We start from the raw sequence: 27564 nt of genomic DNA on the forward strand, positions 1-27564 counted from the left end.
AAAATTCCAAGCATTATGATAGGAATGAAACTTTAATCTTTAAGCTCTTTGGAATGCATAGCTTCTTTAGGTTGGGAGAGTTTTAAAAATACACTATAGTTTAGTGTATTATGTCATTGGATTTAATAAACATTGTATATGTGTGATGCATGAATTTATTATTATATATTTTTTCAGTTTCAGGTGTGTCCCAAAAGTCTGTGTGTGTCTACTCCCGGACATCGCACTGATCTTTTTCAGAGGGATCCTAAAAATGTACTGATAACTGATTTCTTTGGAAGTGTACGGAAAGTGGAAATTACAACAGAGACTATTAATTTGCAACAGGGTTCGGAAATCATGGAAAGCAGGTATTCATTCATCTTAAACCATTATTTGAATAGAAGACTAGTCTCACAATTTGTACATTTTTTTGAAACGTTGTATTAAGAGGCAAAAGTTGGTGTTTGTAAGTAAAATTACATATTTATGCTCACCCAGTCTTCACTTTATGTAGGCTGTATGCTTTTCAGATTTATAGGCAAAAACTGTCAATATTAGTGGAAACTAAGATCATCATTAGGATTATGTTGGAACTCCAAAATACAATCTTGCTAGTAGTTCAATTTGAGACTTGCCACAAAGGCCTAAAACTTTTCCCATAACTGGCTATCCGAGAGCCATAATTTTCTGTTAGGCCTCCTGGTAACATTAGGGAAAGGAATGAGAAGTGTAAACCAGGTACTGCCTTGGGGAGTGAATTGTATGTGAGTGAGTATGGACATTTGTAAGAGAGAGGAAGTTGAGAGACGTTGGTTCACTTTGGATATGTGAATTTTAGAAATACTTATTATTTGTTTTATTTTCTCTTTAATCATTTTTAAAGGTAAAATACTTTATTAGAAATAAATAATGAGTCAGCCAATAGCTAGTTTCTTGAAATATATAATGGCATATGTTGTTAACCATGAAACTTTGTTATTTGTGATTATCTGTTGCTATCTATTAGAAAGTCACACTACAGGGAACTTTTTGGATTGAAAAAGGGCAATATATACAATTATAACAATTTTGAAAATTTTGAAGATTTGTAATTGAGCTTATGAATGTTGTAGGAATAAATTCAAACACTGGCACAAGATGCTTTTCTTTGATTCTAGTTACAATAGTTTCTTTTTTATTGATATATAATATTTGTACATATTTTGGGGGTACATGTGATATTTTGATACATGTGTACAGTGTTTAATGATTAAATCAGGGTAACTGGGATATCCATCACCTCAGACATTTGTCTTTTCTTTGTGTTGGGTACATTAGTATTTTTTTCTAGATATTTTGAAATATGCAATAAATAGTTAACAATAATTTCCCTACTATACTATCAAATACTATAACTTGTATCTTCTATCTAACTGTGTTTTTATGCTCCTTAACCACCTTCTCTTCATTCTCCTCCCAAACACTTTCCCTACCCAGCCTCTGGTCTACCCTCTACCTCCTTGACATCCACTCGTTTTGCTCCCACATGTGAATGAGAATATGTGATGTTTGTCTTTCTGTGCCTGGCATATTTCACTTAACAATAACTTTCAGCTCCATCCATGTTGTTACAAGTAACAAGATTTCACTCTTTTTTATAGCTGAATAATATTTTATTGTGTTATTTTATACATTTTCCTTTTCCATTCATCTGTTGATGGACACATCTTGATTCCATATCTTGACTATTGTGAATACTGCTGCAATAGACATGGGAGTGCAGATAACTCTTCAGTATACTGATCCTTTCTTCTGAATATGTAGCTAGATGTGGGATTGCTGGATCATACGGTAGTTTTATTTTTAATTTTTTGAGCAACCTCTACTGTTTTCTATAATGACTGTACTATTTTGCATTCCCACCAACAGTGTATGAGTGTCCCCTTTCTCCACATCCTTGCCAGCATTTGTTATTTTTTGGTCTTGTTTATAAGCTAAGTGAGGTGAGATGATATCTCGTAGTTTTGATTTGCATTTCTTTGGTGATTAGTGATTTTGAGCATTTTTTCATATACCTGTTGTCTTCTTTTGTGAAATGTCTATTCAGATCATTTGCCAATTTTATAATTAGATGATTATTATTATTTTTTGCTATTGAGTTGCTTCAAATTCCTTATATATTCTGGTTATTAATTGCTTGTCAGATGAATTGCAAATATTTTCTCTCATTCTGTACGTTGTCTCTTCACTTTGAAGATTGTTTCCTTTGCTATGCAGAAGCTTTTTAGCGTGATGTAATTTCATTTATCTATTTTTGCTTTTGTTGCCTATGACTTTTGAGGTTTTACCTAAAACATTTCTGCCCAGAATAATGTCCTGGAATGTTTCCCCAGTGTTTCCTTTTAGTAGTTTCACAGTTTCAGGTCTTAGATTTAAGTCTTTAGTCCATTTTGATTTGATTTTGGGATATGGTGAAAGATGGGTATCTAGTTTCATTCTTCTTCCCAGCACGATTATTAAAGAGTGTCCTTTCCCAGTGTATATTCTTGGCACCTTTGTTGGAAATGAGTTGGCTGTAAGTGCTTGGATTTATTTCTGAGTTTTCTATTTGTCCCATTGGTCTGTGTGTCTGTTTTTAATCCCTGTACCTTGCTGTTTTGATTACTGTAGCTATGTAGTATAATTTGAAATCAAATAGTGTGATGCTTCCAGCTTTGTTCTTCTTGCTCAGGGTTGCTTTTGCTATTCTGGGTCTCTTGTGGTTCCATAGAAATTTTAGGGTTGATTTTTCTATTTATATGAAAAGTGCCATTGGAATTTTGATAGAGATTGCATATGTATAGATCAACAAATATACTTCTTTGGGTAGTATGGCCATTTCAACAATGTTATTTTATACAGTCCATGAGCATGGGATGTCTTTCCATTTTTTGTGTCTTCTTCAATTTATTTCATCAGCTTTGTGTAGTTTTTCCTGTAGAGATGTTTCACTTCGGTAAAATTTATTCCTAGATTATTTTTTTCTTTGGTAGGTATTGTAAGTGAGATTGCTTTCTTGATGGCTTTTTCAGATTGATAACTGTTGGATAAAAATGTGACTGATTTCTGTATGTTGGTTTTATATCCTGAAACTTTACTGAATTTGTTTATCAGTTCTAAGAATTTTTTGGTGGACTCTTTAGGTTTTTTAAAGTGTAAGATCATGTTGTCTACACACAAAGATAATTTGACTTCTTCCTTTCCAATTTGGACACCCTTCATTTCTCTCTTTTGCCTAATTGCTCTGGCTCGGACTTCCAGTACTATGTTGGATAGAAGTGATGAGAGTGCACATTCTTACCTTGTTCTAGATCTTAGTGGAAAGTCTTTCAGTTGTTCCCCATTAAGTATGATATTAGCTGTGGGTTTGTTATGTATGGCCTTTATCATGTTGATTTATGTTCCTTCTAATCCAGTTTGTTGAGAGTTTTTATCATGAAGGGATGCTGAATTTTGTTGAATGCTTTTTCAGCATCTATTGAAATTATCATGTGGATTTTGTCCTTGATTCTGTTGATCATGTATCTTGTTTATTGATTTGCATGTATTGAACCCTTATTGCATATCTGGGATGAATCCCACTTGATCATGATGGAATGGTCTTTTTTTTTTAATGTGCTGTGGAATTCAGTTTGCTAGTATTTTGTGGAGGATTTCTGCATGTATGTTCATCAGAGACACTGGCCTTTAGATTTTTTATGTGTGTGTGTTGTGTTCTTGTCTGGTTTTGTTATCAGGGTAATGCTAGCCTCATAGATGAGTTTGGAAGTATTCCCTCCTTCAATTTTTTGAAATAGTTTGAGTAGACTTGGTATTAGTTCTTTAAATGTTTGGCAGAATTCAGTAGTAAATCCATCAGGTCCTGAGCTTTTCTTTGATGGGAGATTCTTTACTACTGCTTTGATCTTGTTACTCATTATTGGTCTGATTAGATTTTCTATTTCTTTCTGATTCAATGATGGTAGGTTGTGTGTGTCCAGGATTTCATATGTTTCTTCTAGATTTTCCAATTTTTTTGTCATGTGCTTGTTCACAATATTGTCAAATGAGATTTTGTATTTCTGTGGTATCAGTTGAAATGTTTTCTTTTTTATCTCTGATTTTATTTATTTGGGCTCTTAATCTTTTTTCTTAGTCTAACTACTGGTTTGTCAATTTTATCTTTTCAAAAAACCAACAGTTTGCGTTGTTGATCTTTTATATATTTTTTAGTCTCAATTTCTTTTTCTTTCTTTTCTTTTCTCTTTTCTTTTCTTTTCTCTTTTTTTTTTTTTTTTTTTTGAGATTGGATCTTGCTCTGTTGCTCAGCCTAGTCTGGAACTCCTGGGCTCAAGCGATCATTTTGCCTCAGCCTCCCACGTAACTGGGACTGAAGACATGCACCACCACACCAGGCTAATTTGTTTTTATTTTTTGTAGAGATGGGGGTCTCCGTATGTTGCCTAGGCTGGTCTCGAACTCCTGGGCTCAAACGATCCTCCCACCTTGGCCTCCCAAAGTGCTGGGGTTACAAATGTAAGCCACTGCACCCAGTCTGATCCTTATTTCTTTCTTCTACTAATTTTGGATTTGTTTTGCTCTTGATTTTTGAGTTCTTTAAGTTGCATAGTTAGGTTGTTTATTTGAAATCTTTCTCTCTTCTGTAGGCGTTTATTACTATAAACTTTCCTTTTAATACTACTTTTGCTGTATCCCATATTCTGATATGTTGTGTTTGTTTTTCATTTGTTTCCAGAAATTTTTAAAGTTTCTTCTTAATTTCTCCATTGACCCATTTGTTATTCAGGAGAATGTTATTTCCATGTATTTGTATACTTTTCCAAAGGTCCTCTTGTTACTGACTTTTAGGTTTTTTTTTATAGTCAGAAAAAGATACTTGAAATTATTTCAGCTTTTTTGAATTTGTTGAGACTTGTTTTGTGACCTAACATATGGTCTATCCAGTTTTATGTGCTGATGAGGAAAATGTATAATATGCAGCAGTTGACTGAAATGTTCTGTAAATGTCTATTAGGTCCATTTGGTTTAGAATATAGACTCCAATACCTCTTTGTAGATTTTCTGCTTGGATGATCTGTCTGTTGTTGAAAGTGGGGTGTTGAAGTGCTATACTATTATTGTATTATAGTTTGCCTCTTCCTTTAGATCTAATCATATTTGCTTTATATTTGGGTAATACTGTAGTGGGTATATACATATTTACTATTACTATGTTCTCTTGCTACATTGACTCCTTTGTCATTATATGATAACCTTCTTTGTTTCTTTTTATGGTTTTTGACTTAAAGTCTGTTTTATCTGATATAAGCATTGCTACTCATGCTTGTTTTTGGTTTTCATTTACATAAATATCTTTTTCCATTTGTTCATTTTTTTGTCTGTATCTGTATAGGCAAAGTGAGTTTCTTATAGGCAATATATAGGTGGGTCTTTGTTTTTTAATCCAGTTAGTCATGTCTTTTAATTATGATGTCTTTTAATAGAATTTAGTCAATTTGTATTCGATATTATTATTGATAGGTAAGGGCTTACTGTAGCCATTTTGTTATTTGTTTTCTAGTTATTTTGTAACTCCTCTCTTCCTTTTTTTCCATTTTCCTTTGTGGTTAAATGATTTTCCCTGATAGTATGTTTTAATTCATTGCTTTTTGCTTTTAGTGTGTCTATTATAGGTTTTTGCTTTGTGGTTACCATTAGGTTCATTAAAAATCCTGTAGTTCTAATAAGTTATTTAAAACTGATATGGCCGGGCGTGGTGGCACATGCCTGTAATCCCAGCACTTTGGGAGGCCAAGGTGGGCGGATCACTAGGTCAGGAGATCAAGACCATTATGGCCAACATGGTAAAACCCGTCCTTACTAAAAATACAAAAAACTAGCCGGGCATGGCAGTGCGCCCCTGGAGTCCCAGCTACTCAAGAGGGTGAGGCAGGATAATTGCTTGAACCCGGGAGGCAGGGGCTGCAGTAAGCCAAGATCGCGCCGCTGCACTCCAGCCTGGTGACAGAGTGAGACTCCATCTCAAAAAAAAAAAACCAAAAAACCAAAAACTGATACTAACATGACTTCAATCACCAAAAAAGAGATAAGGAACAAACAAACTGAAACCTGTAGATATTAACTCCCTTTCCCCCCACATTTTGAATTTTTCATGTCACAATGTGCATTTTTTTATACTGCCTATCTTGACAAATTGTTTTGTTATATGTTCTGGAAGAATGGAATTTTGGCTCTTAAATTATTTGTATGTATTAGCTCAGTAGCAAAAATTGTCATTGCTGAAGATTGTTGTTTTTAATCAAGGAGAAAATTACTTTAAATATCACAGCCAGATACCAAGCACTGTTGAATTAGAGCACCCTCTAGTGTTTATAAATAAATTTTATTTACAATGTTGCTATTTACCAGATGGCTTCATAATTACTGGTGTACTTTATTCAGTTAATTTATGAGAATCAGGCTCCCAGTGGTTCAGGAATTTTTACATAGATGCTACAGATATTATCTCATTGTATGTAGGTGCTATTTGCATACAAATATGAATGGCAATCCGAAGTTTATTTAGAGTTAAGTATATAATGAGAGATCAGATATCATAAAAAACTGTTTTATTAAGGAAATTATAGTCTGGAGTATAGATGTATTTTTAAAAATCTTAGGTTAAATTATCAATACGTGTTATTAAAATTGACAATTAGAGCTGGGCGCGGTGGCTCACACCTGTAATCCCAGCACTGTGGGAGGCCGAGACGGGCGAATCACGAGGTCAGGAGATCGAGACCATCCTGGCTAACACGGTGAAACCCCGTATCTACTAAAAATACAAAAAATTAGCTGGGCGTGGTGGCGGGCACCTGTAGTCCTAGCTACTCGGGAGGCTGAGGCAGGAGAATGGCGTGAACCCGGAAGGCAGAGCTTGCAGTGAGCCGAGATCACGCCACTGCACTCCAGCCTGGGCGACAGAGTGAAACTCCGTCTCAAAAAAAAAAAAAAATAAATAAATAAATAAAATAAAATAAAATAAAATTGACAATCAGAAATACTTTCTACACATATTAGGGAAACAATGGAGTCTATTGGTTCAGTTATTTATATTTTATATTTTGCATAGTACACTAGACTAAAATCAGATATGATGGAGAACTTTAGTACATAAAACTGATTAGGAGTACCTATATGCAATAAGAATTGTTTTTATATGTCTTCTGAAACTTAGACATGTTAAGATAAAGTTATATAGTAACAACACCTTGTTTCTGCCTATGTCTTACTAATTGTGTTGTAATTTATTTGCAAGAGCAGATGAGGTAAAATAAGGACTGATTGTAATAAGCTTTGCTTAGGTAACTTGATTTTAAACAGCTTCATCGTAGTATACATAGGCTGACTTTGGATAATTATGCAGACAGATAAACGGTCTTCCTATTCAAAGAGTTGGGTTTTTTAGAATCTGGTGGTAATTCTGTGTTAGCAAACCTTTTACTCAGGTTACCAGTTTTGTATCTTTTCTGTATTAGGAAGATATCCTCCAGATTGTGACTGTAAAAATATTGCACATTTTAGTGTTACCAAATTTGTAAAAGTCTTAATTCTATAGAATTACCTAAGGAAAAACAGAACCTAGGACATTATGAACTCTAAACACTCACCTTTTATCTTAATGGGTTAGAAGAAACTTAGTTAGTCTGAATTTTTCTCCCCTCCCCTCCCCTTCCCTTCCCTCCCTTCCCCTCCTGATATGGTTTGGTTCTGTGTCCCCACCCAAATCTCGAATTTTACTTCCATAATTCCCATGTGTTGTGGGAGGGACCCGGTGGGAGATAATTGAATCATGAGGGTGGTTTCCCCCATACTGTTCCCATGGTAGTGAATAAGTCTCACGAGATCTGATGGTTTTATAAGGGGCCTCTGCTTTCACTCCCCTCTCATTCTGTCTTACTGCCACCATGTAAGAAGCACCTTTTGCCTTCTGCCATGATTGTGAGGCCTCCCCAGCTATGTGGAACTGTGAGTCCATTAAACCTATTTTTCTTCCCAGTCTCGAGTATGTCTTTATTCGCAGTGTGAAAACAGACTAATACACCTCCCCTCCCTTCCTCCCTGTCTTTCCCTTCTTTCCCTCACCTTCTCTTACAGGATCTTTCTCTCTTGCCTATGCAGAGTCATAGCTCACTGAACCCTTGAACTTTCAGGCTTAGGTGATCATCCTACCTCAGCCTCACAAGTAGCTGGGACTACAAGCTCATGCTGCCATGCCTGGCTAATATTTCTTTTCCTTTTTTTTTTTTTTTTTAAGACAGAGTCTTGCTGTGTCGCCCAGGCTGGAGTGCAGTGGCACAATCTTGGCTCACTGCAACCTCTGCCTCCCGGGTTCTAGCAATTCTCCTGCCTTAGCTTCCTGAGTAGCTGGGACTACAGGTGCATGCTACCATGCCTGGCTAATTTTTTGTATTTTAGTAGAGTCGGGGTTTCACCTTGTTGCCCAGACTGGCCTCAAACTCCTGAGCTCAGGCAATCCACCTGCCTCTACCTCCCAAAGTGCTGGGATTACAGGTGTGAGCCACCTCACCAGGCCTCTTTTACATTTTTTTGTAGAGACAGGGTCTTGCTTTGTTACCCAGGCTGATCTAAAACTCCTGGCCTCAGGCAGTCCTCCTGCTTGGGTCTCCCAAAGCACTGGAATTACAGGCATGAGCTATGGTGCCAAGCCTCATTTTCTTAGTGATGTCTTTTGAAGGGTAGAAATTTTAATGTTGGTGAAATTCACTTATTTTTTCTTTATGCTTAGTACCTATTATGCAAGTAGTCTTTGCTTAACCAGGGTCATTAGGATTTTCTTGTTTTCTTCTAGAAGTTTTATAGTTTTAGCTTTTATGTGTAGGTCTGTGATCCATTTTGAATTAATTTTTGAGTATTGTGTGAGGTAGGGGTTAAGGTTCAGGTTTTTTCCATATGGACTTCCAAATATTCCAGTAACATTTGTTGAAAAAATTGCAGATGGTCCCCAACTTACTTACAATGGTTTGACTTATCATTTTTTACTTCATAATGGATTTATCATGGTATTAAATTCATTTTCAATTTACAGTATTTTATATTTACAATGAGTTTATTGAGACATAACTCCTCCATAAGTTGAGCAGCATCTGTATTTATTCCTCATTGAATTGTGTTGATCCCTTTGTCAAAAAATCATGTTTTTGGGGTCTATTTCTGGACTTTATTTTGTTGCATTGAAATATTTCTATCTTTATACCAGTATTACATTCTTGATGATTGTAGTTTTATAGAAACTCCTGAAATTATGTAAGTCCTCCAGATTTATTTTTTCATTTTCAAGGTTGTTTTCAGTGTTCTAGGTTCTTTGCATTTTCATATAAGTTTATGAATCAGCTTGTAGGTTTCTTAAAGTAAAAAAATAAAAAGAATAAAAGCCTACTGGGATTTTGATTGGGATTGAATTAACTTTATATTGGGCTGTACCACAGCTTAACAATATTGAGTCCCCACCACCCATGAGCATATCTCTACAGTTATTTAGATCTCATGTAATTTCTCCATATTGTTTTATTGTAGATATTTCCTACACATTTTATTAAATTTATTCCTAAATATTTTGTATGTTATTTTTAAAAAATTACATTTGTTTGTTGCTCAAATGCAGAAATATTACAGTTGATTTTATATTGACTGTTTTTCTGAGATCTTATTGATTTGGGGTCAACCCAATTCCAATCAAAACCCCAGCAGACTTTTTATTTTTTTATTTTTCTGTAGAGGTTGACAAGCTGATTCCAAAATTTATATGGAAATGTAAAGGACCTACTATAGTATATATTATATTATTGAACATATGGATTCTAGTCTATTTATAATATTTACTAGGAAATTAAATCAAAAGTTAAATTTCCATATTCAATAGTAACATCTCTTTGAGATTCGAGTAAAATTGATTGTGAAGAATATGAAACTGTGATCACATGATTTGCTTAAAATTTCTCATAGTAAATTGTTACGATTATAAAACTTTATGAACCAAAAATTCACCAAAATGGCTCAAGTAACAGTTGGCAGGATTTCTCCCTTTCTACGTTACTATATTTTTCAAAGTGAGTAATTTGCTCATCGGTATAATTCTGCATTATCTTAGCATTTTATTTTGTCATTTATTTTATATTGTTATTTACAGCTCTTTGTCACTTCAGTTATTCAAAAGCTCATTAAAATGAAATTTCAGAAATTAGATGTGATTCGTTTGATTTATAAAGGGACCAAAACATAATTAAATTACTCATTTTGTCATTTTGCATACATATGAAGTTCTTATTGTTATAGTTTCAAAATAGATTGGTCATATCATGGGTAGTTTTTTGTTTTTGTTTTTTAGCAGTTTATTTCACTGTCCTATCTGTAATTAACAAAAACATCAATTGAGTTGCTTTATGACTTTTAACAAATCAGTATATATAAATAGTATAGCACAACATAGTACTGTATCCCTTTGTGTTAATACAACATCTCTAAATATAAATTGGCAAATATGTTTACTAGGAGTAGTAGTTTCCAACTAATGTTTATTAATATTTTTAAGTATGTCAAAGCAAAGTTAATTTTAATTTAAACACTAAATGCATGATAGCACCTAAAATTTTTAATTGTCTAAAATCTACAAATCGTATGATATTTATAAAACAATTAGAGGCAAATCCATTTGGATTTTTAGAGGATAAAGTTCTGTATTGTATAGAAAAATAAATTACGTGACCTTTAAGGTTTCTTTTAGTTCTTTGATTTATGTCTTTTTGATTTATGTGACTCTTCCGATCTTTGCACTAATTGTAATATTATTGTTCCACTCCATAAATTAAATCTTACCATTCTAAATGAGTTAACAGACTTACTTATTGTCTGCTATCTGACATTATAGGGGATATTACAATATAATAATAAAAGCAAAGTCATTGGAATCAATAAGCTCCTAAATTCAGATCCTCTGCCATTTATTAGCTGTGCAACCTTGGGCAAACTATAGGACTTCTTCTGTTCTCAGTTTCTGCATCTGTAAAATGAGAATAATAACTCTACCTCATATAGTTAATAAAGTAATTTTTATTTTGCTTAGAAAGCACTTAATTCTATGCCTCAAATATAGTGAAGCACTAAGTGTTAAGTATTATTGAGAGCACTTACCTCACACACTGATAAAAATTAATGATTGCTAGAATTCTATTTAAACTGCATTTTAGCCATTTAGCTGATTATCAATTCTGGTTTCAGTGATATAAACTAGTTATTTCATATTTGGAGGATTCTCATTTATAGAAATACTATACAGAATTGGGAAATTGTGTTGTACCAGAAGATGGCAGTAGTATCATGTATTTGTACATAGGGAACTGTCTTAATTTTTTTAAATGCTGGAGATCAAGGTAGCTTGTGCCTTCAAATAAATTATGATAGTTATTTCTTCAGGCAACTGGTAGAGAAAAATAATTTTGATATTGAATTGTCAGTTTGTAAAGGATGGTAAAAATTTCTCTCTATATGTAAGTTGTTTTGCTTTTAAAAAACCTAACAATATGGAATTTTATCTATGAAATAGGTAAATCTATCAGATACTTATGACATATTTTTAGATATTAATTTCCATGTTATTAAATACTTGACCAAGAAATTGAAGGGTCAAAAAGAGTTAAGGAGTGTTTGTGTGTGAGGATTATTTATTACTAATTAGTAATAAGGCAATCTTTATTTCTAGCTTATCATTGGGGAAAGTGGATTCCATTTTAAAAACTGATTTATATAATAACACTTTAGGAATGTAGCTGTTAGGTAAAACAAGAGGGAAAAGACATTTATATTAATATATAAATCTGTAATCCCATTTCAGAAAAGTCAATTTTTATTGAAATAATGGTGTGCCTTGCTACCTGGGTTTCAAATATTCTACAAGTGAAGTATGGCCAAATTGCCCCCTCCTCATGCTAGAAGAAACTTTTAAGGCAACATGATCTAGTAGAAAGAGCACGGAGCTGAATGCACTTGCATTCAAATTTTGCTTTTTCTGGGTACCAGATATGGTTTGAACTCTGTGTCCCCACTCAAATCTCATCTGGAATTGTAATCCCCATGTGTTGAGAGAAGGAGGGAGGTGATTGGGTCATGAGTGTGATTTCCCCCATGCTATTCTTGTGATAGTGAGTGGGTTCTTATAAGATCTGATGGTTTTATAAGTGTCTGGCCTTTCCTCTGCTTGCACTTCTCTCTCCTGCCACCATATGAAGAAGGTCCTAGCTTCCCCTTTGCCTTCTGCCATGATCGTAAGTTTCGTAAGGCCTCCCCAGCCATGTGGAAGTGTGAGTCAATTAAAACTCTTTTCTTTATAAATTACCCAGCTTGGGTATTTCTTTACAGCAGTGTGAAAATGTACTAATACAATACCTTAATCTCTCTAAGACTCAGATACTTTATCTGTCATAGGGTGATCTACTCTCTACCTTATGAGTTATTTTGAAGATTGAGGGTAGTGTATATAAAATGAACATACTTTGTCAATGCCTTTTTAAAAGTGTGCCATCTAAAACTCATCACAGTCATATTGATGTCTTCCTCCAGTGCAAGAGATACAATGAGCAATACAATACCATCTTTATTTGGTGTATTATAGTTCTGTTTCTATAGCTTGATTTGTGCTTTTATCAGCCATGCCATCTATACCCCATTCTGACAGGAATTATTATTAGCCTGGCTTTCCCATACTTACCTGTGTAGCTGACTTAAAAAAACAAAACAGAAAACAACTGAATTTCAGGATTTATGCTTATTTCTTTATGTTTTTATCTTACTAGTGTTAATTCAGTATTATAGCCTATTAGTCTTTTTTAATACTCATTCTGACATTGCAATATTAGTGTTGAACTATTTATGGGTTTTATTGTGGGGGAAAAATGGACCTGGTAAATGATACGGACCTCAGGTCTTTGCTCATGATATCCTTTATGTTGGATACCATTTTGGGGCACAGCTGTTAACTTTATTAGAAAACTGATTTCTCAGGGCTTAATCGAAAAATCAAAATTTCATGATAAAAATTTTTTGAATAGGCCAGGCGCGGTGGCTCAAGCCTGTAATCCCAGCACTTTGGGAGGCCGAGACGGGCGGATCACGAGGTCAGGAGATCGAGACCATCCTGGCTAACACAGTGAAACCCCGTCTCTACTAAAAAATACAAAAAAATAGCCGGGCGAGGTGGCGGGCGCCTGTAGTCCCAGCTACGCGGGAGGCTGAGGCAGGAGAATGGCGCAAACCCGGGAGGCGGAGCTTGCAGTAAGCTGAGATCCGGCCACTGCACTCCAGCCTGGGCGACAGGGCCAGACTCTGTCTCACAAAAAAAAAAAAAAATTAAAAAAAAAAAAATTTTTTTTTGAATAATGCCAAAGTGGACCTAAAAAGTCAAAGTAAGGTTATTTATGTGAGTTTTTATTAAATTGATATAGTAAATATTGTTTAAAGCATGTTTTTCTACAGATGTTATAAATTACTATAAAGTAATTGAACATTTTCATTTTGAAATTATTTTTCTCAAAAAATAAAGGAAAATCAGGGGACTTACCAACATTGACAAGCTGTATTATGCTCCATCTTTCTCTGCTTTAAATGCATTCATTATATACATAGTTCTTGTTATACTCAGAGATATTCCAGACTTGTTGCTTTCTTTAATTTGATGAAATTGTGACTTATTATTCTGAAAGTACTTTCACTAAGGGAAGCGTGCAGCTTATATTGTATGGAATGCCTTTTTCAGTTCCTTCATTTTAACTTCAATATTAAAAGCCATTCTCTGTTCCTTATCTGATGGCATCAGCTTCTAATGTTAATATATTCTAGTATGATTTCCCAAGAAGTAAAGAGCAGACAAAATAATGAAATACAAGAGTTCTTAGGATATGATCTTAAAATACCTGACTATGCTGGCTGAGAATTATATTGTACTACACCACAGGTAGTAATGGACTTTGTTTGGCCTGAACTATATTGCCAGCCAGAGATTCAGAGATACTTGGTAAGCAGTTTAAACTGGGTTTTATTAAAATTCATATATCTAATTTTTATAATGTTTATTTATATCAAAGATATGTATATTTAGAGCATGTACATTGAGAGATGGAGCAAGAAAATAGTGTTTTATATTTCTTTTAGGTGATTTTAAGATTGCATGTTTTATAGCAATCTTTGGTACTTTTCCTTTAAGGTACTGAAACAGGTGATAATGAACTATATGGTGCGACATAAAGTTGTAACTACTGTAATTGCTGTGCATAAGCAAGATATTTAAAACATATCTAACTTACGCTTTAAAAAAAAGTGATGTTCACAATGGTTTCTCTTTTGCATGTAAAAATACTGTGATATGTATCTTCTAAATCATAGAATATGATTAAAATATATCTTGTATGGTTTTAGTGTCAAATATAGGTTTTTTGTTTGTTTTTTGTTTTTTTGTTGTTTCTTTGAAAATTAGATATAGTAAAACCTTGAATATCCAAAAATTAGGTAACTTCTGGTAATAAAAGAATACATGATGTTCCCATGAGTTAACACTGACTCTGAAAAAACCCACTTTTACCTTAGGTATTGTATTAGGTCGATCTTGCACTGCTATAAAGAAATACCTGAGACTGGGTAATTGGCTTATTGTTCTACAGTCTGTACTGTAGGGGTATCTGCTTTTGGGGAGGCATCAGGAAGCTTCCAATTATGGTAGAAGGCAGATGGGGAACAGGCACATCATATGGTGAGAACAGGAGCGAGGACAGGAGCAAATTTAAGTGAGCAGGGGCAGGGGGGTTGGAGGAGAGTGAGAGTTAAGAGAGATAGAGGGAGGAAGGAAGGGGAGGGTTTGGGAGAGAGTGCAAGAGAGAAAGCGAGAGAGTGAGTGTGAGCACACACTAGGGGAGGTGCCACACACTTTGAAATGACCAGATCTTGCGAGAACTCACTCACTGTGGTGAAGACAGCACCACGCCATGAGGGATCTGCCCCCATGACCCAAACACCTTCCATCAGGCCCTACCTCCAGCATTGGGGATTACAGCTCAACCTGATATTTGAGCAAGGACACATTTCTAAACTATATCAGATATAAAAATACAGCTTGACTTCCGTAGCCTTGGCATTCATAGTTTCACATTTCATTTGAAGGAAACATTTCTCAATAAAAGAACACCCTGTAATATTAGAATGAGATACAGCATTTCACTTTCTCAGAACAAGAAATTAATGTAAATGAGTTTAGAGAGATGATTTGAAGTTAATAATAAAGAATAATCAATTGAATTCACTTTTGTAATGTTGCTGACTGGATTTTTCTGAAAATTCTGTTACAAAATACCTAGATGCTCTATAAATTATATTTTAAAAAATATCTTTTTAAATACTTAGCTGAGCTGCCAAGAAAGTAAGTGTGTAGAGACAAACAACATTTGATGAATAGTATTGCTGGCTTCTTCCAGATTGAAGCAGAGCTGGTGGCACCTCCTCATTCAGTGGTAAGGACTACATGGGTTCCACTTCCTACAGTGTTTCTAGATAGTAACAGCTGGTATTCTAAACATGCAGCTTCCCTGAACAGTTGGCAGCAAGCTCAGACTCTGTCTCCTTTTGCAAGGACGGTATAGATTTACTTTAAAAAGAGGGAGTATCAATGGGAGCTCTTTCTTGCTTTAGGGCTCTCATGTGATTTAGGGTTGTAATTTCCTTCTTGGTCCAACCCATGTGTTTCCAGCTGCACCTTCATCTAAAGACGCCTTTACAGGGGACCGTGTGCCTTATTCTGTTGGCCTTTTTATCTAGGAGCAGAAAGTATTTGCAGGAGCCTATTGCTGAACAGTGGCTTGCAACAGACGAAGGTCCACTTTGCTCAACAGTAGGGAAATCTCTTGGGAAAAAACACATAGACACTAAAACCCAAGTGCTGAATGAATGTGGAAGGCAGGACTGTCTAAGTGATGTGTACTAATATAGAAACCTAGAGTTTTGATTAGAATAGCTTTGTGTGATGGTTAGGACAAAACACTGTGGATCCATTTGTTGACAGTTGAGCTTAAGACCTCTGCATAAAACCGTTAACTTCTCATTACCCTCAGAGAGTGGGCTGGAATAAAATCTAACAACCTGAGAGGAAGAAAATGAGGACATTTCTCTTGCCTTGGCTAGAGATGTGGGGGTAAAAGAGGTTTACCTGGGAATATGTAATCAGTCGTACTCTAATGTGATTTAACATGGTTAACCTTCTTGGCCCAAGAAATTTGAAGTGGAGCAATTCAGTTGAAGTGATACCAGATTGATAGCAACCCAAAGCAAGACAGAAGCAAACTCAAATTCGATTTGGGAATCATTCTCAATTGAGGTTCCTCAGGATCCTCACAGATTAAGGTGTTCATGTACTTAAATGGCAGACAATTTGAGAAAGCAAACTAATCCCGTAAGAGTATTAGTTTTCTATTGCTGTATAAGAAGCTACCACAAACTCAGCAGTGCAAGACAACACCCATGTATTATCTCACAGTATCTGTAGGCTGCAAGTGTGGGTACAGGTTAGCTGGGTCCTTTGCCTGAAGTCTCACAGGCTGAAAAAGGCCACCTGATACCATGGTCTCATCTTAGGCTTGGCGTCCTCTTCCAAGCTCACTCATTGTTGACAAAATTCAGTTCCTTGCATATGCAGGGCTGAAATCCTAATTTTCTTATGAGTATTAACCAAACAGTATCTGTAGCTCCTGTAAGTTGTCTTAGGTCCTTGCCTCATGGCCCCTCCAAAGGCAGTTCACAGTATGGCCGTTTGTGTCTTCAAAGCCTGCAGTAGTCTCTCCTATTTTGAATCTGTCTAACTTTAGGAAGGGCATGGTCTCTGTTAATGGTTTGCCTGGTTAGGTCAAGCCCACTCAGGACAGACTTCTGATTAACTAAATGTGAACTGATTTCAGACCTTAATTATATTTGCAAAATTCCCTCACTTTTGTCATATAACATAACCTTATCATAGGAGTGAAGTTTATCATATTCATAGTCCTGCTTGTGCTCCAGGAAAGTGGACAATACAGGGCATATGAGCACCAAGGGATCAGAATCTTGAGGGTCATCTTAGAATTTTGCTTAACACAATACAGAATAATCAGGAGAATTAGACCTGCAAGAACATTAGATATATGAATTATCAATTACAAAATACAAAATAACCATTTAAATTATTTTTTTTAAATAAAAGAGGTTGGGCGTGGTGGCTCACTCCTGTAATCCCAGTGCTTTGGGAGGCCGAGGTGGACAAATCACTTGAGGTCAGTAGTTCCCAACCAGCCTGGCCAACATGGTGAAACCCCGTCTCTACCAAAAATACAAAAAGTAGCCGGGTGTGGTGGTGTGCGCCTGTAATCCCAGCTACTCGGGAGGCTGAGGCAGGAGGATTGCTGGAATCCAGGAGGCAGAGGTGGCAGTGAGCCAAGATCGTGCCATTGCACTCCAGCCTGGGTGACAAGAGTGAGACTCCGTCTCAAAAAAAATAAAATACAAATAAAAAGGAAAATAAAAATAAAAGAAGGAAATGAAGGATTACACAAGGGTTACAACATGATAAAGAATGATGAGGCATATTTGAGAAAGGCCAGATAGACTTTCCTGTTTGTAAACCACAGTTATTCAAATTAAAAATGTAGTAAACAGATTAAATAGTAGACATATTATTGAGGTATTGACGCATCAAAAATCATTCCAAAACTTAATGTCTTTAAATAACAACCACATATTTAGCTTTTGATTCTGAGGGTTGACAATTTAGGATGGGCTCAACCTGCATGGTTCTTCTAGTTTATATTGTGCTTTCTCAGAATTTGTCATCTTTGGGTTGAGTGAGTGACTTCTAATTTTTGGCTATACTGTCTCACATATCTGGGGCTTTTGATGTTGATTCAGCTCCCATGTGGTCCTTTATCCTCCAGGAGGTTATCCATGAGTCCCAAAAGTGTGCAAGACCTTTTGTGGCCAAGATTTTAAACTGGAGCCCTGTTACTCTTGCTGCATCCTATTGTGCAGAAGGAATCACAAATCCAAGTAAAATTCAAGGGCTGGTAAAACAGACTATATCTTTTCTTGGAAGGAGCTACAAAGTCGTATCTCAAAAAGGTATGAATAGATACAGGAAGGAGTAAAAGATTTTAATGATTTTTGTAAGATAACTCATACTTGAAAGGAGAAATAGTAAAATAAGAGATCTAAAGAAATAACTCAGTATGAAATATAGACAGAGATGAAAAGTGTTAAGACAGGCTATGAGACATGAAGATAATATTGGAAACTGTTGGCTATGTCTAATTAGAGTTCCAGGGAGAAGAAAATACAGAATGAGCAAAAGGCAGTATAAGAGATAATGGCTTATACTTTTGCATTTTGAAGGTAGTTCAACAAATCCAAAGAACAATACACAGAGTTCATACTTTATGTGAACATTTTAGAATCCCCTAAGTACGTAAGAGATTTAAAAATCAGTCAAAGAGAAAAATGGTATCTACAATGGGTAACAACTAAGTTGACAGCAAACATCTTAATAGCAACAGTGGAAACCGAAAGATACTAGAGAGTAAGACCAATAAACTACTGAGAGAAAATTACTGTTGGCTTAGAATTTAAGCTAGCTTAACTACCATTAAAGACTGAACGAAAAATAAGGACATTTTCGAACATGCAAAAGCTGAGAGTATTTGACATCAATACACCTTAATACCTAAAGGGATGCACTTTTTGAAAAAGGAAAATGAAACAGAAGAGAGGTCTGAGTGTAAATAGGAATGCTGTAATAAATTGGTGAAGTGTGAGTAAATATAAGCAAAAACTGAATATATTGTATAATTATGATGATAATGACAATGATAATAATTATTTGGGGGAGTAAGATAAAACAAAGTATTAATGTATTTAATAACAACATTATGTAGGAGAAGAGGAAGTGATTGGTTGAAGTATTCTGGAGTTTCAGATTTTTTTTTTCCTTTGGGAAAAAGGTTTAATTTTTGGGAAAAGGGTTGTAAATTTTAATAGCTTTAGACAGTGAGGAAAGTAGGCAGTTTACATTTTTAGAGTGACTAATAAATGAATAGAAATAGAGGAGATAAGATCAGAAACATTGCAGGAGAAAAAAATGAAATTAAAAAATCAATGAGAAGGCAGTAAAGGAGTGAAGAGAAATAGTGATAATTTTTTAATCACAATAAATTTAAGTAAGTGAATAGTAATAGTTTATAACAGAATACTGTATTAGGATAAAAAGAGGCATAACTACAGACGGAAAATATAATGATATTAAATAGTTGAAACTGCAAGGATTACTAGGCAACAGCTCACCAAAAGAAAGCTTAAATACTTATAGTGTGTAATATATACATAGTACATATACATATATGTGTATGCACATAGTACATAGAGTATACAGCATATAACATTATTAATCATAAGCAAGGTAACTAAGTAAAAGTTTATCTCATCAGGAAGAGAAAAGCATGTTAAACTCTTAATTACTTAGTAATATAACCACAAAATGTTTAAAGCAAAAATTTACATATTTAAAAAACAGGTTGATAAGTTTATCATTGTAATGGAATATTTTAGTATTACAGTACCAAAACCAATAAAAGATCCATCCAAAAGTTTTAAAATTGAAAATGCAAGCAACATAATCAATAAACTTGAGCCAAGAAATTGAACAATTAGGGAATAAATATTCTCTTTAAGACCAACTGTAACATTTACAAATGTTAACCAATACTAGGCCAAAAGAGTAAGTCTTAATAACGTAAAGTGTTGGAATCTTAAGGAGCATTTTTTTTTTTGATCACAGTGTAATAGTTACAATCAGTAGTAAAAAAGAATTGTTTAAAACACGTATGTTTGGGAATTTAAAAACACTCTTTGAATAATTCTTAGAATAATATTTAAAAACCTATGAAAATTTAAAAAAATACTTGGTACTAAGTGATAATGAAAATATCAAAAGTAGTAGTGTACAATTTCTACTTCTGAATAGGATGAAATACTTTGCAGTAGGCTTATGGACTCACCAAGAACAATTAGGAAAGACAGATTAAATTGCATTTTAAAAAATATCAGTTGCAGAAGCAATGAGGACTGAGAATCTAAAAATCCAGATTTGGGGAAAATTCTCAGAGATGAGCTGAGAATCTGTAGCCAATTTTTCTCTGTGATCATTTGCCAATTCTGGGAGTAGACCAAAGGTTGAGAATCTGGGCTTGGCAGTGGGCCACTGCTAGAGTATAGAGAAATTTCACCAGCAACATTTTTGGTGACTGTGTTAAGCTAGAGTGACAAAATTGTCATTCACTCAAAAAATAACTTTCCTTTTCAAGATATTTGTCTCAATTATGTTACCAATTTTCCTTTCAAAATACTTGCCAAATTCTAAAACTAAAGGGAAGCTAAATTACTAAGCAAAAAACATCTGAATTTACTAGTCTTGTATTACTGAAGAGATAAACATCTTCAGGATGAGAGCCCCTTAAGAACATACCAGGTAAGAGTTGACAGCTGTGGAGATTGTGGTGAACTAATGCTGACAGTTTCTAGCCACTTTTTTCTCTTGGGTACACTTGCTTTTTCCCAGTGTAGCAAAAGCAGAAGTCAGCAGACTATGGCCCATGGGCCAAATCTTGTTATTGACTATTTTTTAAAATAAAGTTTTATTGGAAAACAGCCTTATTCATTGATTTACATATCATCATGGTTGCTTTCATACTATGATTGAGGTGATTAGTTGCATAGAAAAGTCACATACCTCTGCGCTACAGGTGAGAATTTGGGCTTGGCCTCTGTTAAAGGGTTACTAATGGGGACAGAGTGATGAGTATAGTTTTTGGCAGTTCAGTGAGGCTGGCATACCAAATCCTTAAGCTGTGCAGGACAATAGTCCAAAAATCTAAGTCAGAAACCTTTGAACAGTATAGTAGAAATCTCTATAGTCTTACTCTCTCTGTGTTGAAACAAAACCTGCCAGGCTCTCAACTGAAAACCTTGAAGGGCCTCACCATTAGAATAGGGCCACATTAAGGTGTAATGAATTAGTCTTATCAAAATTTCCAGGTGGTCTAAATTCAGCTCAGTCCCTGAATGAGTAAAAGTGATCAGAGTATCACTCTTAACTGCCCAGCAGAAGAACACACGGACCTTCTCAAGTGGAAAATAACACTGTATATAACCTTTCTTAAGTATGCAGTTTCCTACACCCATCAATTAAAAATTTCTAGTACACCGTAATCATATACCAAGAGAAAAACAAAAAAAACAGAATATAGAAGCAAACTCAGAAGTGATCCAGAACTTGGAGGTAGTAGACAAAAACTTTGAAATAACTATGGTTAAGATGTTCAAGAAAATAGGAAAAATATTCTTGGCAAATAGATGAAGAGGTGGGGAGTTTCACCAGAGAATATGAGTATAACTAAAATAATGAACATTCTAGTATTGAAAAATATAGCATCTGGAATTAAGAACTCAATCGATGACTTAACTGCAAATTGGATACAGAAGATGATAGAATTAGTGAACTTGAAGACAGTACAATAGAAAATATTGAAACTGAAGTACAGAAAGAAACAAACAGAAAAGAGTACGAGACATGTTAGATACAGAAAAATGGTCCAACATATATGTAAATAATGTCCCAAACTAGATGACAGATTGAAAATAAGGAAGAAGAGACAATATTTAAAGTGATAATAAACATTTTCCTAAACTAATGAAATACATCGGACCACATATTCAGTTAATTCATTGTAAGCAAAATGAATGCAAAGAAAACCACAGTTTGGCACATCGTAGTCAAAATGCTGAAAAAACATAGAGAACAAATTTAAAAGCCTGACAGAGAAGGAAAGGCTGACATTATCTTTAATACTGACATATTATTATAATGAGAGCCATAAAACAATAGAAAGACACGTTTAAAGTGGTGAAAGGAAGAAAACTTTTAAACCAACATTCTCTACTCAGCAAAAATATCTTACATAAATGAAGATGAAATCAAGATGTTTTTCAGATAGAGAATTTGTTGCCAGTGCACTTGAAATAAAATAAAACTAAATGAAATTCTTCAGCCAGAAATGATTACAAAGAGAAACAGCAAAATTCAGTAAAGAATGAAGAGAGCCAGAATCAGTGAATATATCAATTAAAATAATTGACTTAATTAGACAAAAACCCCCACAATCTTGTTGAGTTTAAAGTATTCATAGAATTAAAATATATGACAATAATAAGACCAAAGGCAGGAGGATAAATGGAATCAAAGTGTTGTAAGGTACTACTATTATTGAAGAAATGATAATGTTGAACAGTTTGATTAGACTACCAAGTCCAAGTTGGATGTCCTAATGTAATTGCTACGATAATGGTAGAAATACGCCTATCAAGTTCATAGCAGAAAAAAAGATGTAATAAAATATTTGGCTGTTTCAAAAGAAGAAAAAGGAAATTCAAACAGATGGGAAATAGAAAATAGGTAGTAGTTGTAAAGCCAGCTATATCAATTATTACATTAATTATAATTGGACCAAGTACCCTATTTCAAAGAAAAAAGTAGTCATACTGAATTAAAAACATAACCTAAAAATGTGCTATTTACATGAGACATTTTCAATATAAGGATATAAAAATCACTTTGGATGTGGCTAACGTAATATTTAGATTTAGAAAAAAAGTAAGTAAAAGTAATAAATTAAGCCTTCAACTGAAAGATACTGCTCCTTTTTTAACTGTAAAAAACATGTTCCCTTTCCCAACAAACTGCAAACAAGACAGCAGGCTTAGATGGTTTTTACATTTGACATTTATTAACCACTTGAGGTGCTGACATAATATGAACAGAATAAAGAAGCTTCCTACCTCGTTCAGTGGAACGAATATAATTCTGAAACCAAAACTAGACAAAGAGAGAATGAAAAAAATAGAGAGCCAGCCTCACTTGTGATCACAGATGTACAAATCTTAAATAAAATTCAAATTCAGTAGTGTATAAATAAAAACATTTCATGACCAAATAGAAATTATCTTAAAATGAGAGGAATGATTCAGAATTAGAAAATATATTAGTGTATTTCATCGTATCAATACATTAAATGAGAAATAGTTTGTAATTATTTCAGTAGATACAGAAAAAACATTTGAATAAAATCATTAATCATAAATGATAATGTTTTTTAAAAAGGCAATGTAACTTAGACACTCCAAATGAATGGGAGATAATAAAGGGAATGTGTCTAAACTAGCAGCAGACTTTATATAGTGTGAAATTATAGAAGCATTTCGATGAAAATCAGGGATGAGATAAGAATACATGCTATAATCCCATCTATTTGTTACTGCACAAAAAGTCTCAACTAATGGAGTAAGGAAAAGAAATAGGAGGTGTGAGGATCAGGAACTCTTCCTTCCTTTTTTTCACAGATGCTGTATAATAGAAAAATCTAAGTGAATCTACCAATATTAAATTTAATGAGAGAGTTTAGTAAGATTGCCAGATAAAAGATCATTACATGGAAATCAATAGTATATATGCCTATATTATTTATATATAATAGATATATGCATGTATCTATAGATATATTAATACAAAATAAGCAACAAAAGCTATAAGCCACCCAATTATACATCTTAAAAGATGTACATCTTCTTTATGGAGACAAAATAAAATTAATTATAGATCATAAAGGAACACCTATAAATGGAGAGGTGAAACATGTTTAGGGATGAGAATAAATTATCATATAATTTTATCTAAATTATCTGTAAATAAATGCAATTCAATTTCTCTTAAACTTCCAGTATTTAATAAATACCAGCACTATTCTAAGCACTTTGAATTTATTAACTTGTTTAATCCTCAAAACAGCTGTGTAGTATGTAGTCATTTTATATATGACTACAGATGTGGAGAGGTTTGTATCTGGTTAGACAACTCATAAGTGGAAGTGCTAGCTGTCTGACTCCAGGTATGCTCTCTTAACTATTACTACATTCTGCCTTTGTAGGATTCTTCATGGAACTTAATAAGCTGGCTATCAAATTCATGTGGACTAGTAAAGGAACAAAAAGCCAAAGTCATTTGGATGACTACGGAGTATGAACAGTAGTGGTGGGAGAGGCATTTAGTCTTATCTGACACCAGGATTTTCTGTTTTAAAGTTGTGGTGATTCAGATAATGTGATATTGGTTCAGATTAGGTAAATAAATATACAACATATTATAAAGCCCCCAAAGAGACCCATGCATAACAATATATGTATGATAGATATGGTTTTACTTGGAGGAGAGGATAGGTAAGTCAGAAAATTCTATGTTGAAGCAATTGGTTTGCCATGGAGAAACAAACAAAATTAGATTTCCCCTTTACACTGTACAAAATACAAATGGATTAAAGATAAAAATGCAAAAAGGAAACATCAGAATTATTGCAGAATAACTTTTTTTTTTTTTTTTTTTTTTTTTTTTTTTTTTGCTTAGGAGTAGGGAAAGGTGTCACACTACTCAAATTACGGCTCATAAAAAAAGATTGTCAAAGACTAATGGAATAGAATATCATATATAGCAAAAAAAAAAAGACAATGCAAACAAAGTTAAAAGAGAAGAAAAAGTGTGGTGACATTATTTGTAACATCTATTTCAAAGAATTTCTGTCTAGATTATCAAAATAACTCTAAATATTAATTTTTTAAAAGACAAACCAAATAGAAGAAAAAAGAAATACAGTTTAAGAAGAGAAAAAGACTCATGTTAGTGATCACCTAAAGGTGATTTTAGAAGGGAAGTGGACATTAAAACAATGAGATACTATGTCTTACAGAAATTTAGGTGGTGATGTTGAAAGGAAATGGGAACTTACGCATTTCTGGTGGCAGTATACGTTGATGCGGCCATTTTGGATAGCGATTTACTTGTTTCTAGCAAAATTTAAAATGTACATAACTTACGACCCAGCAAGTCCACTTCTTAATAATTATTCTAATGTATGGGTTGCACAACTTTTTCTGTAAAGGGCCAGATAGTAAATATTTAAAGCATTTGTAGGTTATAGGTCATATGGTCTCAGTTGTAAATATGCAACTCTGCTGTTATAGTACAACACTGAAATTCAAATTTTGTGTAGTTTTCACTAGTCACGAAATGTTATTCTTCTTTAGACTTATTTTTCCTAACCATTCAAAAACATAAAAGCCATTCTTAGCTCACAGGACATACAGAAACAGGTGACAGGTCACATTTGACCTCACATTTGAATGAAAAAAGCTAGTTGCTGAATTTTACTGTACAATTTATTAATGAAATGATTTGTAGATATTCTATGTATTTTTCATGCGTACTTAAATATGTATGGTAAAAGCAAAATAAAATGACTAGAACAATGTACATTAACTCCTGATAGATTTAGTAGAGTTCAGAGTAAGTACTCAATAATTTTGACAAGTTTTTTCTCTGATATCCCCCAGAACTCTACACTAGTATTTTAGAATTGCCTTTGACTCTACACAGATAGTTCCTTGTACATTCAAGTTAGCTGGTTGTGTGAACTTCTGGAAAGCCTGCCTATAATTTTTACCAAACAGGAAGTTACTTTTAAAGTCTCTCAAATGAGAACAAGAGTTTGCTTTTCTGGGATTTTATTATATTAGCTTTACTGAGTTGCTTGACAGGTCTTCTTATTTAACTAGTGTGTGCATTTTTATACTACATTGGAAACTGACAGTAAATAAGATGCATTTCAACAGTTGGGCCATAAATTAGTGTAACCTTAGTTCTCTTTGGACTTAACTTGCTGTTCTCTGCCTCATATTAAGTCTTTTTTCCCTGGCTTACCGTCTTTCTTGTGCTTCTTTAAAGTAGCTTTTAACTGAAGTTCTATTTTCATATCTTCTCTCACAAGTTTTTAGTTTGATAATTAGAAAAATAGTGATGCAGGGAGTTTGGAGGGGATCTCATTTCGAGGGAAGTAATGTATTAGATTGTTTTATCATTGCTGTATAGCCTGTTTTCACAAAAATAAGCTTTAGTGACTCTTGGGACCTGTCTGAATTTGTAGTAGCATTTTGTGTTTGTTTGCATTGACCAATAAACTTCAGTTTTCTTCGCTTGGAGTGTCTTTAAATTTTCAGGTTTGTCAATTATATCTTGTACAATATGCGTTATCTATTATATGACTATTTGAACATTTAAAAATGCAGTTTAGGAGTGTGAATTTTTCAATCCTTTTTTCCAAAGATTCTAGGAAGAAATTAATTTGATTTCTCTATTATTTCCTTTTAATTTCAAGTGCTTCTTTGAGCCATATTTTCAAAACAGGTTATACTAACTATTTGTCTACCTTCCTGTTTTTGGTATGTGTAGAGAATTTCTTCCTAATGATTTTGGATTACTCTAGATGAGGTGTCTTTAATTATTATTGATACTCTTAATTTTTAGTTTGTATCTAGCATAGCACAGTGTCTCTGCTTTCTTGTTCAGTTTGTTGGCTTTATTTCCAGTGTTTGGAAAGATGCTTTCGCCTTCAACCTGAAATAAACTATGTAATTTTATGTTTATTTATTTATTTGTGATAGGGTCTCACTATATAACCCGGGCTGGTCTCTAATTCCTAGGCTCAAGTGATCCTTCCTCCTCAATCTCCCACGTACCTGGGACTATAGGAACATGCCATCATACCTGGCTGTATGTTATTTTATACCTTAATTGTCTGATCTCAGTGTGACACTCTAGAATATAAACTTTACTCTTTCTGAGTTAGAGATAACCTTCTGTATGGACACAGTAAATAATTTTACAGTGTTATTTTAGGGTGCTTGAATAGCACAGAAGAGAAAAATTTTTTGGGCACTGGATATGAAAGAGAAAAAGGATATAGAAAACACTAGAAAGCACAGGGGATTGTAAAGACTAACTTCATAGGCTTCATAATTTGCCAGGAGAATTTTATTTATGCAGAGGATTTGGACAGTATTTTAATTGCCTTTTCATTTGAGATGGTAGTATGACTCTATTGAAGTCAAAATCCTTTTATAAAGTAAGTAAATACCTTGTGTTATCTTCTACAAAAACTCTATTTTAAAAAATAGTAAAGCAAAATAAGGAATATACAGCTTTTTCCATGTAGAAATTACTCCCTTATTAAGTTATTTAAATAGATTTTCTTAGTAAAGGATCTTGGAAAGAGATCATGGAAAAAACATTCTTTTAGGGGGGCTTCTGAAATGACTTAAAATGTTAAGTAAAAGGAACACTTGGATGACTTTAAGAAAAGAGAACTTTACCATTTCACAGGAGAAAAGTTCCAGGTTCCTTTAGGATGGCTGCCACATGTAAATTGAAATTAATATTTGTAGTTTTCTCTATCTGAATTATATATGGTTTATCAGAGACCTGACTAATAATGATTTACAAGATGGGGCTTAGAATGTATGAATGACCTTAGGTGACATTCTGGGATAGCATGAATTCTGGGATAATGGAAGACT

At 34.0% G+C, this 27564-nt stretch overlaps 1 protein-coding gene across 4 annotated transcripts in view; it reads left to right on the forward strand.

Moving 5' to 3' along the window:
• The window catches only part of PIGK (phosphatidylinositol glycan anchor biosynthesis class K), a 114298-nt gene that overhangs the window by 56198 nt on the left and 30536 nt on the right, over positions 1–27564 (forward strand). For all 4 annotated transcript variants that reach the window (XM_074003494.1, XM_074003486.1, XM_005542982.4 and 1 more), the window contains one exon: positions 178–350. In XM_074003494.1, coding sequence (XP_073859595.1) covers positions 178–350 — 173 coding nt within the window. The remainder of the gene's footprint in view (positions 1–177; positions 351–27564) is intronic.

The sequence above is a fragment of the Macaca fascicularis genome, chromosome 1, assembly GCF_037993035.2.
Source record: "Macaca fascicularis isolate 582-1 chromosome 1, T2T-MFA8v1.1".
Lineage (NCBI taxonomy): Eukaryota > Metazoa > Chordata > Mammalia > Primates > Cercopithecidae > Macaca > Macaca fascicularis.